General features: G+C 40.6%; 2 protein-coding genes across 3 annotated transcripts; both read right to left on the reverse strand.

Moving 5' to 3' along the window:
* Window positions 1-6: 6 nt before the first annotated feature.
* Window positions 7-10,727, reverse strand: cracr2ab (calcium release activated channel regulator 2Ab). 2 transcript variants are annotated; one of them, XM_026147216.1, is made up of 18 exons: window positions 10,640-10,727; window positions 9,180-9,553; window positions 8,080-8,191; window positions 7,276-7,465; window positions 7,002-7,148; window positions 5,487-5,577; window positions 4,843-4,938; window positions 4,379-4,566; window positions 4,205-4,276; window positions 3,870-3,918; window positions 3,701-3,783; window positions 2,819-3,377; window positions 2,597-2,729; window positions 2,056-2,137; window positions 1,239-1,353; window positions 953-1,054; window positions 795-871; window positions 7-700 (listed from the first exon to the last, which is right to left on the reverse strand). In XM_026147216.1, the coding sequence occupies exons 2-18, from the start codon at window positions 9,333-9,335 to the stop codon at window positions 613-615; spliced, it is 2,340 nt and encodes a 779-aa protein (XP_026003001.1). In that variant the 5' UTR covers window positions 9,336-9,553; window positions 10,640-10,727; the 3' UTR covers window positions 7-612. The 2 variants fall into 2 exon arrangements, with proteins under 2 accessions (XP_026003001.1, XP_026003000.1); XM_026147215.1 differs by having other exon boundaries at window positions 2,819-3,470.
* A 326-nt stretch (window positions 10,728-11,053) lies between these two features.
* Window positions 11,054-13,181, reverse strand: ccdc59 (coiled-coil domain containing 59). Its single transcript, XM_026147474.1, has 4 exons — window positions 12,779-13,181; window positions 12,182-12,554; window positions 11,595-11,703; window positions 11,054-11,492 (listed from the first exon to the last, which is right to left on the reverse strand). The coding sequence occupies exons 1-4, from the start codon at window positions 12,924-12,926 to the stop codon at window positions 11,328-11,330; spliced, it is 795 nt and encodes a 264-aa protein (XP_026003259.1). The 5' UTR covers window positions 12,927-13,181; the 3' UTR covers window positions 11,054-11,327.
* Between the last annotated feature and the right edge of the window lie 8 nt (window positions 13,182-13,189).

The raw sequence follows: 13,189 nt of genomic DNA on the forward strand, positions 1-13,189 counted from the left end.
TGGAATTTATTTCTTTAATTACTGAGAACTTTGGTGCCAGAAAAAAGAGAAGAATGCCTCAGAACAGTAACAAACATGATGCAATTATGCCATGTACCACTTTGTTTAGAGATCGGATGATCAAAGAATATGAAAAAAAAAAAAGAATGTGGTGATGAATAAAATGTCAAAGAATCAAATAATTTATCCCGCTTTCATTTCAAACTTGAAGCAAAGATTCTGTTATGAAAAGGCTACAGTATACTTCTGATTTTCCTCTTAGGTAAAAGGATTTTATTTAATTGCAATAAGGAATATTCTAAATACTACAAAGAGACAATTTTGATTTGGCATTTACAGGTAATGGCACAATTTTTTGTTTTACTGTAGAGGAGCTCCTTTCATTAAAGTTTGACAGCAGTTTGTTCACACAGACTATACGGACTTCTACCGCATATTGATGTAAGCACTTACTGCCTTCCTGGTTTTAAAGTCCATTACTCTTTTCAGTTTTGTCTTCAAACATTTTAATCTCCACAGAAAAAAAAAGATCTGCCTCTCAATAAACTGAGTATAGCAGTACAACATTTTTTTTCCTATGGTTTTAGGTTTTCTTTGTGTTAGCTTGAGTCTTCACTTGCAGCAGGCTTTCTTCTTCACAGGCTGAGTGCTGAGTATGACTGTTGTATCTCTCACCCTGTCCTCCTGCTCCATTAACACTCTGAGTAAACAAAGAGGGGGAAAAAAGGCTTGACATCTGCTGCGAATCACAATGCAGCCCCAGTGCACTGTGTATCAGATTGTTTTGATCTTACCTGGCCAGGTGAGTCAGGGACTCTGTCACATTCTTTCCCGTGTAGGCACTGACCTCAAAGAACATCACCTTGTTTTCCTGAAAAGGGTGTGCACACAAATTCAGACCCACTGTTGTCCTAGAACAGGCAATACTTGCACAAAAATGCATTAGATTTACATAAGCAAGTTGCTCAGCTTCTTTAAATGACACCTCCCTGTCTTCGTCCATGTCCATTTTGTTACCTAGCAAGAGAATAGGGATCCCTTCTCCTGCTGCTTCCTAAGAAAATAAAGAACAGTGTTCCAGAGCTTCCCATTTCAGGATTTGCCAAAGATGTGAACTGCATAAACGTTATGAGCAATAACCCCAGCTTTTAAGAATGTGAATTCCAAAATTGGACGAACTGAACCATGCATGCAGCAAAACAAGACTTGCACAGGACTGAATGGGTCAAAGGTCCAACCTGAACATTGGTGAGCCAGGGCCACACAGCCTTGAAGCTCTCCTCCACTGTAACATCATACATCACCACCACACCATCTGCCTTGCGAAAGAACTGCTTGGTTATGCTGCGGTACCTGTGTCAGTAGCAGGATTTGAATGTCAGCACAGTGGCCCATTTTTCAAATGTGAGTATAAGAATACATTATGTACATCCACCTCAATACTGATACAATAATACTACATGGTTATTGTTTTATAGTGACTATTCAAGAAAAGAAGAAGAAGTGTTGGAAATACGACACATTTTTTTTGTAATTTTGTTTCTGTTCACTTCTACGGAGGATTTGAAACACTCAAGAAGTCCATAGTATTGGATTTAATTCAAAGGTTTTGACAAAAGTAATGCATTAAGTGAAATAAAAACATTTTTATACAGTATCTCTAATTTATACTGTATACACTTCCATTCATGTAAAATAAAGTATTGCAAGAGGAATTGTGTTTATTAAGAGGGCATATTAGATCAATTCTATAAAAAAATTTTTAACATAAAATAAAGTAATACAGTGGCAGGGTAAAAGCATAATTAAAGGAAATTTGCAAGTGTGGAAATTTTGTTTTGAGAATGTAAAGTCATAATTTGTTTAAAAAAAGCTCACAATTTCTCTCAGATTAAACCTAAGATTGGAGGAAGGTTGCAATAAACTGACTATATATTCAGACTTTGGATACGATATTCTTGATTAGCATTTTATTGGTAAGCTTAAAGTTGCAAGATATTAGTGGTTTATATCCAACCAGTTAACTGAAATATGCTGAAGGAAGTGGTCACTCACCTCTCTTGGCCTGCAGTGTCCCAAAGCTGCATGGCTACCTGCATATTGTCCAATGTTAATGTCTTCACACTGTAGTCAATACCTGATTTAAAAAACAACAACAACATATAATAACATATAATACATAATCGAACATAATATAAGGACACACTTCTCACATTTAATTTAGGTTTGATTTTACTTCTCGTTTTCACTACGAAGAAGCAATGATATAAATGGCCAGTAGGGGGATCAAAGTGCCTGTGCTTCATTCCAGCAGAAAAAGGGGTGAGAAAGGTGGTGACAACAAGGCATAAAAGGAGGATTGGAAAAGATGAAAGCGAGGATAAAGAAAATTCATCCAAAGTGACATAATCTGTAGTACAATGAGTGCCAGGGCTCTTAGACAGGCAGTGTGACTTCACAAGCCCTTTCATGTGATGCTAAATCGCCCCCCAGTATTCAGGAAAGGCATCCACAGCCACACTCGCACACATGCCCTTCAGATCTGTTTAAAACGGGCCCTGAAACATCAATAAAATATGACTGCCTTTCTTCTCACCCACAGTAGCAGTTGTGGAAGGGTGGAAACGGCCCTCACAGAAGGAGCGCAGCAGGGATGTTTTCCCAACGCTGGAATTTCCAACCAGGACCACTTTAAACAGGCGGTCTGGGGCAAACAGTTCTTTCGCCTTCTGTAGGCGAGCAATTAGAAAGACAGTTTCATTACCTCTCCAGTAACTTATCTAAAAGCATATATAAAAGTGGGGAGCCGTAAACACACCTGTGAGGTTTCCTTTCCCACAGGCTGTCCTCTTGGAGATACAGGTGGGGTCTTCTTCGATTGAGTAAAGTAGGATTTCCTTGCAGGAGGAGCTTCTTTTGACACTGAGATGTAACGTGGGGAAGCACTGAGGTCGCTCCTTCTGTCGTCTTCTTCCTCCTCATCCCTCTCGTCTTCCTCCTCGCTGAGCTGGTGCAGTAAGGGCTGAGGTCCTCCTTGGAGCAGGTGGGGCAGGTGGTCCTCTTCTATGGAGATGACTCTGCGGAGGGGCCACCCGTCCGGCGGGGCATCTAACACCTCCTCCTCTTCTGCCACCTTCTTATCAATTTCGACTTTCTTTGATTTGTCTCTGCTTCTCCCTAACACCCTCTTGCTGGTGGCCATTTTGGTGGACAGCCTTTTGGCCTTTGTCTTCACGTCGTGCACTTTAGGCAGAACGGGGCTGATGTGACCGTTGGCTAAGCCAGAGTTCCTATTCGCTGAAGGCCTTTGTTGGCACACAGGGCTGCTAGCAGCTGTGGTGGAGGGAGCAGGGGTGGCAGTGGTGGTGTCATCTTCACTACAGGAGGAGGAAGCAACAAAAACGATTTGAAGGTGCTCTATAGGCAAGGCCTCCAGAGATAGGTAGGACCCATCCACCAACAGTGAGGCTCTTTGGGGACAGAGGAGAAACAGAGGATTTACTGGATCAATTCACTTGAGTTTTCTAATATTTCTACTTGATAATTTGGCTATTTTTTGTGAGTATAAGGAATCAGACATCCTCTGTTTTTCCTCCTTTGATGCATGATTTTTACATCACATTTGTCATTTGTTGCATAGGAAGCAATCTGACAGGGATGAATTCTGTTAAAAAGAGTACTTGAATGATGAATGAATCACCTTTTTGCCGGCTGGCTGCTGTCATCAAATATATTGCCGAGGCCCGCTCTCTGCTTCTGCTTCTTTCTGAGTGAGGTTCGAGGCTTGTTTACAAAAAGAAGGTGCATTACTCAGCTATTCTAGTGCTGTAATCGAGTTAATGCAGTTACATAAAATACTATTTACTTACTACACCACAGCACAAGTCTCGCTCATCCTTTAAATGCTTGTTCATCTCTCTGGGAAGTTAAAGAAGGGATGTTAAAGAGTGTTTTGTGCTTTGCAAATCCTTGAACCTTGGAGTTTGATTCATAGGGTTTGGCCAGTTAGGACTAAACCAGGAGCCAAAATGAGTAAAACAATAGTTGTGGTCAGAAACTTATATCCACTCAACATTGGCATGAATGATTGTACAACTTTTGGATTGTCTCCAGTCCACACAGACTCAAAAGTGTGCATACAGGCTCATCAAAAACTCATGGACTATTACCCAAGTTTGAAAAGTGCTGGGTGTTCTCATTATACCTGAGGAGGTCAAGCTGCTTCATTAGACTTTGCTTTTCCCTCTGCAGTCCTTCAGTTACTCGGTACATTTCCCTGAAACAAGACAGAAGAAACTTGCTTTTAAATAGCTACTCTATGGCATCTGTTTGCACACTGCAGGGAAACACAGTTAATACAAACAATGCTTATACGCACATTTCTTTCTCCCGTTGTAGCCGGGAGGCCTGTTCCTGCAGTATAGCCAGCTGTTCCTGGGCCAGCACCAGCTCCTGGCTGGTGCTCTCCAGCGCTCTGGACAACTCATTGTTGGTCATTTTCAGTTTGACGTTCTCTACGTTGCTCTCCTGCTTCTCACTGCTCAGCTCAGAGCACTGGTGCTCTAACTAAACAGGGAGATATTCACAGGAGTTATAATACACTAATGCTGGGTAAGTGTACTTAGGGGATATCTGCACAGGGAACAAAACAGTGAGGTTTGGTGTAAATCCTCTCTACACGACAGATGTAATGCCACATGCCCACTATTCAATAGTTACACATAACAAATGTTTTTACAGAGAGCTTAATTTTTTTTTTTGTCATGCTGTTACAATGGTGGATGTTTCTTATTAAACATGACCGCAGAATTTCTTTGGGATGCTTCGTCCATATTAACTTACCCGTTTCTGCTTCTGGAAAAGCTGCTCCAAATCTCTCTCCTTCGTAAGAAGCTGGTGCTCCAGGTCCTGGCTGCGCAACTGAAGCCGCTCAGAGTCCTGCAGGACCAGAAGAAGAAAAGGTTCAACTTGCGGTTAAAAGAAAGTGCACAAAATTAACTCGAAAGGTAAAAACACTGCTGTCAATATGATATAATCCTTAAGCAAAACTACGCTTACATCATTACTACTGCTTGTTCTCTCTCTTTGAAAGACCCAGGATTTATGATAATGCAGAAAGTGGTCTTCCACTTTACTGAAATAACTGTCTAGTGGTTGAGTGTGGAAGACTATCAGCTTCCATAAGGAACTGCTTTTTTTTCCTTTTTCCTTGTGTTCCATCCATTTGCTTCCGCTTATCCTTTTCAGGGTCGCGGAGGTGCTGGAGCCTATCCCAGCTGTGTTGAATTCAGAATTAAAATGAGCACACAGAAAGTTATTTAAATTTGAAGTTGGTCATCTTGTGTCATAGAGTGCACTTCTGTACAGTGCAGTCCAGCATACATGTCTTTAAACATCTTGCTTTGTATTTCTGAATCTTTTTTACTTCTTCGGTTGCCAAGGAGATGCTTCATTGTCAGATTTTCTTCATGTCTGAGCTCTTTTACCTTTAGCAGCAGCCGTTCTTTCTCATTTTTGATCTGTGCCTCCATCTCTTCATATAAATACCGGATCTCACTGTCATGTGTTGCTGCCTTCCTGAAATGACACGTTAAGGTAAACGATTTATCGATGAAAGACACAAGGTGGTACATGTAATATCTAAAAACAGAACAACATTGCTGTCTACACTGTGAGCACTTGACATGCAAACACATTTTCAGACTACTGGTAAGTACAATCCCTGTAATGATCGTTAAGACCCCAGCAGCCAATTAGTTAAGTTTAGAAGAATAACAAGCTGTAACATGGTGCCACGCAGTACCATGAGTAAGCCTACATCCCACTGATGCTCATGTTGCATTTACAAAGACAAAAGACTATAATCATCAAGTATGTCATTCTGCATGTCAGGGGAGTAAATACATTAATATACAGTACAAAAAAAAACAACCCCTTTGCTCTGTGTTCACTCAATCATATCATTAATGTGTTTGCACACCACTAGAAGGCAGTCAGAGTGTGGATCTAGATTAGTGGTCATTTGACAATGGATAAAGACGTTGTTCTATAGAGAATTACAGGTAAATCCCATGCAGCAGGCTCTGGCTGGCGTCCACAATGTAAACACAATCCCACCCTTATGCCACTGATTATTTAGGGGCTAATGCATAAGAAGCATATTGGCTTTACTGTGGTTTTTGGTCCGTAAAGTGTTGGTTAAAACAAAGTAAATAAATAAAACATATATATATATAGCATATGCATTTCCTTACTTATAGTCTTGCCAAAAACCTGGCACCTCTTGAGATGGTATGCAGTGTCGTTAAAATATGAGGACAAGTGGAGGACAAAAGAAGATGAATAGTATCTTAAAGTCATGTCCTTAAGACACAGGGGAAAAAATTCAATAAAGACATCGCACAACGTCTGAAAGATGCATCTGGCCCTTCGTTTGATCCATGTACTCTTCACAGAAGCCTTGTCAGAAATGATCGCAGTGGAAGAGTGGCTGTCAAGAAGACATTCTTAAGGAAAGGAAACAGGGAGGAAAGGCTGATGTATGTCTTATGAAGTGATGAATCCAGATTTGAAATTTCTGGTTCAAATCCTCTTCTGAGGAAGTCAGACAGAGGTACAAAGAGAAGTGAGAGTCTGACTGAATTATGGACTCAGAAAAGTACAGAATTTGATCCACCATCAACATCATATGGATAGTATCTGGTTGGCAAGAGCTAAATTTCTCAATATGACAGTGATCCCAAGCACACTGTAAACACACACACACATTCATATGAGCAATCCAAACAGGAAACAGGCAACCTGTTTTTATATAAAGAAATTAGGGGTGGCTCGAGACTGTTGCACAATGCTGTATTTCTTTCTCATTCCTTCCCTATATTGAGCCTCATGTCCAATATTTCGTCCACACTCATAGTCACTAAAAACCTTGTGAATGGGTAGAACACCATGAAAAGCCCCTTTTCCCTTGCCCTTTGTGTATGTGTTTTCTGCCCAACTACCTCTGGAGGGCGATCTCCATCTCCTTCTTTTCCTGATGAGCTTCCTTGATTTGGTGGGTGACCCTGGCCAGAAATTCCTCAAAATTGGACAAGAGGTGAGGCTCATCACGTCTGAGCTGGATCCAAAGGCTGCGCACCTCGTCTGGACTGGAGAAAGAGAGGAGAAGGGGATAAAGAGGGAGAGACAAAACTCAACTTAGCTCACAGGTTTGTCAAGAATGGATCATGACAAAAAACAATAATGCACATAAGGTTTTGTTGTGATTAAACTCACTCTTCAAATACATTACTGGCTCCCAGGCTTTCCAGCAGCATGCAGAAGTGCCTCTCCTCCTCATCCTCAACTCCTGACAGCTTGGCTTCCCATTGGCTCTGATAAAGGGCTTCCTTAGCCCTGAAGACTGGGCCAGGGGCCTGATTTTGGTCATCAGTCACAGAGATCCTTCGACCATGCAAGAACTGACCTGAAACACACCCACAGCTTTTAAACTTGAAAGATAAATTCAAAAGCTTTTCATGACTTCCCACATCTTTTTCTCTTAGCTGCTCCCATTATCTGCCTCCCATTAGGCAAATGATCGCTACATCACTAAATCCACAAATCTTCTCTGTGGTCTTCTACTTTTCATTATTGTCTGGCAGCTCTATCTTCTCATCCTTTCTCTAGTCTCCTACCACCCTATCCTTGCCTCTCCAAACCGCTCTACCTGAGCTGTCCCTCTGATGTAGTCGTTTCTAATCCTGCCTACATCTGGTCACTTCTGATGAACACCTTAACACTCCAGCTCTACTTCCTGTCTTTGCTTTAGTAAACTTCCCCTTTTACTTTCGTCACAAATCAGCCCTGCCTGCATTTTTACAAACTATTCCTTATTATTCTATTTTGCACTTAAAGCCGCTCTGTTTTTTTGTGTTTGCAGAACTACAAGATACCTTTAAGTATTCAAAATCAACTTGAACTCAACTTGATGCTATAGTAATGTCTTCTATTTCAGGTTCGACATAGAGAAATCTATTTGGAGTAACAAGTGTGATATGTGTGATCCAAGCAAAGAGCCTCTGATGGCAGAAAACCTACTGAATCCTGAGGTGAATGCCTCCAGTGTGAGGTAACCCGTGTGGTCTGTATCCAGAGAGTCAAACACGTCTTCCAGCTCCTCTGCGGACAGAGGCAGCTCTCTGTGGAGCCTCTGCCAGGAGAAACACATAAACAAAAAGGACTTTAAAATACCACTGTGGTGAGCTGAACTCCACTTCAAAATGAAACACACTCACTGTAAAACCACTGCAAGTTACTTTTAAGACACAATAAATAAATGTCTCGTGATAAGTTCGCACCTTGAATCTGCTACAGTACATTTTCCTCTGTAGTGACACAGCTCAGACGAAGCTTACACTGACCTAACAGTTGCACTGAGGTTTTTATTTTTAACTTTTTTTTTTTTTTTTAAATGTAAGAGTGTTTTATTAAAAAAAACCCTCAACACAAACCCACAAGAGCTGCCCTAATTAGCTGGGAGCACAGCTCACTAATGGTCAGACCTTTAAAAAGAGGCTTGCATGCATTGTTCCTGCCTGTGCTCTTCACTGCAGCCTGTGCGCTGAGAGTGGCATTATATTCATAAACATTTCCATCAGCCGTGCTGCTCCGACACTTCTCAGGCTGTTTGAGTGCTCCGAGTTCTTTAGCAACGGTAATATGAACTGAAAAAGTGACACTGAGTGTTCCCTGCTCGGTGCTCACTGTTATTAAAGCCCCGCAGGACACTAAATTGTTCCACAGGTAAAAGTGTGTCCTTTTGAACTGTTGTTCTTCTTAGCAGCGGCTTAATGCACTCACAGGTCCTCCACGGATTTTTAAAAACCGCTGAAAGAGTAAGAGTGTCGAGGAAAAACTGACCCCTCCCTGTTTTTCAAAGGAAATAAATATTCATATTGGGCTGGCACAATTATTAACCTAACTGGTGGAAAATGTTTACAGTAATGATATTAATAGATGGATTTGTTAAGGCTTACTTTCTGACAGTATATACACTGAATGATTAATCCTTGATTCATTAACTACCATTTAAAATGTCTTATATATATCTGCCTTAATAATGTGAAATTGTCAAATGCCTGCAGACTTTACAGAAGTGTGTAAAGTCCACAGAAACACACACAGCCTCCATCTCTAACCCTCATATCAGTGCGAGTGATGAAGCCTTTTCCCTCCACATCACAGGTCTGGAAGAACTCCTTGGTCTTGTCCAGCAGGGCAATGCAACCCCAGTCAGAGCCCCTCCTCTCTGGGCTCCGTCCAAAGCCATTCACCCCGTCCTCCTCCTCCTCCATGCTTGGCTGTGTCTCTTTTATCGTTATATATTTATTATTTTATGGACACTGTTGGGTGGTAGGTTGCATGTACTTTGAAGTTTTCTTCATTAGCCCTATATTCAGTCCTCTGGGCCTCCTAGAGTCACCATGACAACAGAGGCAGGAAGTAGCACCAGATGATGAGATCACTGATAACTTGGTGGCTTACAGACAGACTTAAACCTGGTTGCAGGTTCCTGTAAGACAGACAAAGAACTGTACTCAATTAAAAAAATTACGTGAAGGCAAGTTTAAGAAAACTAAAGTGGTTACACAAATAGCAGAGCACTACAGCTAAACTGCACTTCCCTTTTCTAGTAAGCCACTGACAAAGGTATGTAAATACACAGTAAAGGATTATCTTAATACTCCACCATACAGAACACATGACGGCACAATGCCTGCAAGACTGCTGCAAGCAGCAGATGAATTAATGTGTCCCCCTATGTGTTTTCCTCGCGCCTTTGTTTTGAGGTGCTGTCTTGTTTGCACTGCTCCGAGCTGGAGCGCAGTTTATGCTGTCAGGAATTCTAAATCTGCAGCAAACACTGCTGAAAGTGAAATATCAGAGGCATTTTTATTTAGTAACTATTGATATCTATGGCTAGCTAGTTTATTGTGATGGTGCTTTGTTTTCTCTATTATTATGTTGCTCTTTGTTGTTTGCTGTCTCCTCTGTTTGTTTTTTTTGTTTGTTTTTTTTTTCTCCATACAGGTGACCCAGGAGTTCTTTTTTTTTTTTTTCTCTCTCTCTCTCTTCCCCCCCCTTCTCACCGTCTCTTCTCCCCTTTGGTTTTCTTTCTTTCTCTCCCCCTCTTTCTCTCATTCATTCCCCCTGTCCTATTTATTTAAAAAAAAAAAAAAAAAAAAAAAAAATGACAAAGGATGAACTGAAGCTCTGCCATCACGTAATGTCGCATACTGCTGTTTCTGATGTCATTTAAAAAAAAAAAAAAAAAAAAAAAAAAAAAAAGAAATATCAGAGGCAGGTGTTGGATTGTCAAGTCTTGAATTTGGATTTTTCCTGAAGGCTGTTTAATTAGTGCAAATTTTAACTTGGCTACAAACTAAGTGAGTACATACTACTAAGCAGCACTGCCACCTACTTTGTAAAGACAAAGACACTTAAACAATGTAAGTAAATTTCTGGGCCTTCCTCTGCAGCATATACAAAACTCTTGGCGAATTCTTTCTTTCCTCAGCTTTTGTATCTACAAGTTGCACAGGTTTGCATTTGTCCCTTTTTTCTTTAAATAAGTCAGAAACGGAAGGAAAGCTCTTACCTTCTACAAATGACGAGCACAACAAACTGAAACCTTTTGTATCCGCTCTCAGTATTAACAGAGCTGTGACCGCACTGTGTTTAGGAAGTCTTGCCTCACAGACGAGTGTTAGGCAAGTCATTCTGCAACCATGTGATGTCATGAGGAGGCAGCCTGAGGCTTTTCAGCCTGGGTCCACCCGCTGCTCTCACACTGAGATGGGGCTGCAGAGTGAGCTTACTCTATGCAGGCTACATGTGTGCAACATGTTTATGTAGTGTGTAATTAAGACAGCAGCATAATGAAGGCTGTCAGCGGGATGAGTGTTATTGTGTTTTTGAAGGTTTACTTGGAAATAAAAGCTAAACTTGTTGACTACCAGAAAATTGGCCAAAAGAAAGTTGTATTTATGGTTTATTTCAAAATAAAAGCACATTATTGGAAATTATATATTTATTTATTTTTAAAAATAAAAGCATGCTCTGTCCTCACTTCATTTCTTATGATGCCATCTTGTGGTTGGACAGTACAATGACTTTCAGTGGTCAGAGCAAAAAATACTGTGAAATCACAATATATATCTCAAAGTAATTTATGGTCAAAACAACCACAAGTTTCCACTTTGATTTTGCACAGAAAATCGCAGCCTTGATTCAGCCTATGAGGTTTTAAGTAAAGTCCTCTACTGGCATTCAGTTCTGAGGAGGAGTCATTTCCCACTTCCTTGTATCTTCTGAAGTAAATATTCCATTTGGAGGTTTAGATTTGGCTGTCCTTTCTTGGTCTTCTTGTTTAGGATCTGGAATGTCTCCATCTTTTTCTGTTTGTACTTCTGGATGGCCTCTTCTTTCTGTTGCTTGTTCTTCAAGTACTCCTAAAAACAGCAAACACACAGGCTGTTGTTTAAAAACTTTTTTCATTAAAAAAAATGAAAGACTGTGATCTTATTTTTCTTTTACTTAGTCAAACACATTACCTCTTTCTTCTTTCTCCGCTTCTCTTGGATCCTCTCAAATTCTTCTTTTGTCTTCTGGTAAGAGTTTTTCCTCTCCATTTTTTTCCTCATGCGATTGCTCATTGGAAGACTGGTGGAAACAAGCAAACATTTTTTTTAAAACCCAACATTATAAAAGCTGACTTTGTCTATGCATTCTCCACCCTCTCTTGTTTTAAGTGTTGTGTAAAAGTTGTGAGCCACCCCTCATTTCCTTATAGGACACAATGCATACCATGCTGAGATATGCCAGGTTTTCAGTTAGTAGCTCTTTGGGAATCAAACTGTTTTATCTTTGGCATTTTTTTTTAGGTTCAACTAAAGAACAAATTAGTTTTTGCAACAAACTGCTAGCAACAAAGTGATTCAGTGTAGCCCCAACACTGTTCCATCCTTTGTACAAGGTGTGTTTTCTATGCTTCAGTGATTCGTACGTCATTGCTGAGTGGCTGAACAAGCAAGGAAGTGATCAAAAAAGCAGTCAATGCTCCTTGAAAGCTAAATATAAAGTAATGAGGATTGCTTCATGATTTTGGCACAGTGCTGTATGTCTGCACAGACTTGCTCACCTTTCGCTCTGTGAAGCTGATGTTGGCTCAGCTTGGTTCCCGGACACTGACTCTTTCAGCTCAGATCCCCCACTAACTTCTCCTTCACCAGCTGCCTCGGTCTGCTGTGCCTCATCATCATCCTCTTCCTCTCCATCACCTTCCCCCATCTCTTTCGTCTGCCCTTTCATCCTCAGCTTACTCCTGTTCACTCTGTTTGTCCAGGCTTCTTTCTTCAGTTTCTCTGCCTCAGCCTCGTACAGATGCCTGAGGTGTTCTGGATACTCTTCTTTGTACAGGTTTTTGGACCCTGGGTTCTTCTTCTTCTCCTTTCGCAGCAGTTTGTTGTATTCATGTTTGACTTTCTGCTTCCTGTTGAAAGCAAATCCTTGACCTGAAGAGTTAAGTCAGAGATTTTAAATACAGGCAAATCAAACCATTTAAAAAAAAAAAATCAGATTCAGTGTCATTACTTATCTAGACTATGCTCATGCTCTTGTGTTGACAGTCGTTTGAATTAACCCAACACGGATTAAGTTCTGATTTTAATATGAATTCCTATGTTATTTAAAGATAGAGACTGTGTCGTTTTTACGTGTACGTTCAGCCTTATTGTACCTTCTTTTACGCTGCCTTTGAATAATTTCTGATCGGAGATCCATTTTCTTTTCTTTTTGACACCCTTCGCGCCACTTTTTGTTTTCGCCAAGTCGCCCTCTTTCCCTGCAAACTTCTCATTCTTCGTTTTTTGATCTGTTGGTGCCATGTGTGTTCAGTCTCTTCGGGAAAACTCAAATGTTTACAACCTCCTCGTCGACTTCAGCTAGCATGCCGTTTCGTTACAGACGCTGTGTGATGACGTCAACAAGACAAGACTTGATAAATCGATTGCGGAAGGCCCTATTTCAAAATGTTCCTTGTTGAAATTCCTTGTTATAAATTCATGCTGTAGTGAACACGTATAAAAGGAGGCTTCAGTTAAATTTTTTTAATAGTTTTTGAACAACTTATCAATAACAACGTGAGTTT

The sequence above is a fragment of the Astatotilapia calliptera genome, chromosome 17, assembly GCF_900246225.1.
Source record: "Astatotilapia calliptera chromosome 17, fAstCal1.2, whole genome shotgun sequence".
Taxonomy (NCBI): Eukaryota; Metazoa; Chordata; class Actinopteri; order Cichliformes; family Cichlidae; genus Astatotilapia; species Astatotilapia calliptera.

Excerpts from the sequence above, each read along its gene's own strand:
- ccdc59 (XM_026147474.1), bottom strand. The coding sequence starts at position 12,926 with ATGGCACCAACAGATCAAAAAACGAAGAATGAGAAGTTTGCAGGGAAA. Across the intron at positions 12,555-12,778 it reads CAAAGGCAGCGTAAAAGAAG|GTCAAGGATTTGCTTTCAAC; the intron begins GTACAATAAGGC and ends TTAACTCTTCAG. Across the intron at positions 11,704-12,181 it reads TCAGCTTCACAGAGCGAAAG|TCTTCCAATGAGCAATCGCA; the intron begins GTGAGCAAGTCT and ends TGTTTCCACCAG.
- cracr2ab (XM_026147215.1), bottom strand. The coding sequence starts at position 9,335 with ATGGAGGAGGAGGAGGACGGGGTGAATGGCTTTGGACGGAGCCCAGAG. Across the intron at positions 8,192-9,179 it reads TCACTCGCACTGATATGAGG|AGGCTCCACAGAGAGCTGCC; the intron begins GTTAGAGATGGA and ends TTCTCCTGGCAG. Across the intron at positions 5,578-7,001 it reads ATGGAGATCGCCCTCCAGAG|GAAGGCAGCAACACATGACA; the intron begins GTAGTTGGGCAG and ends GTGTCATTTCAG.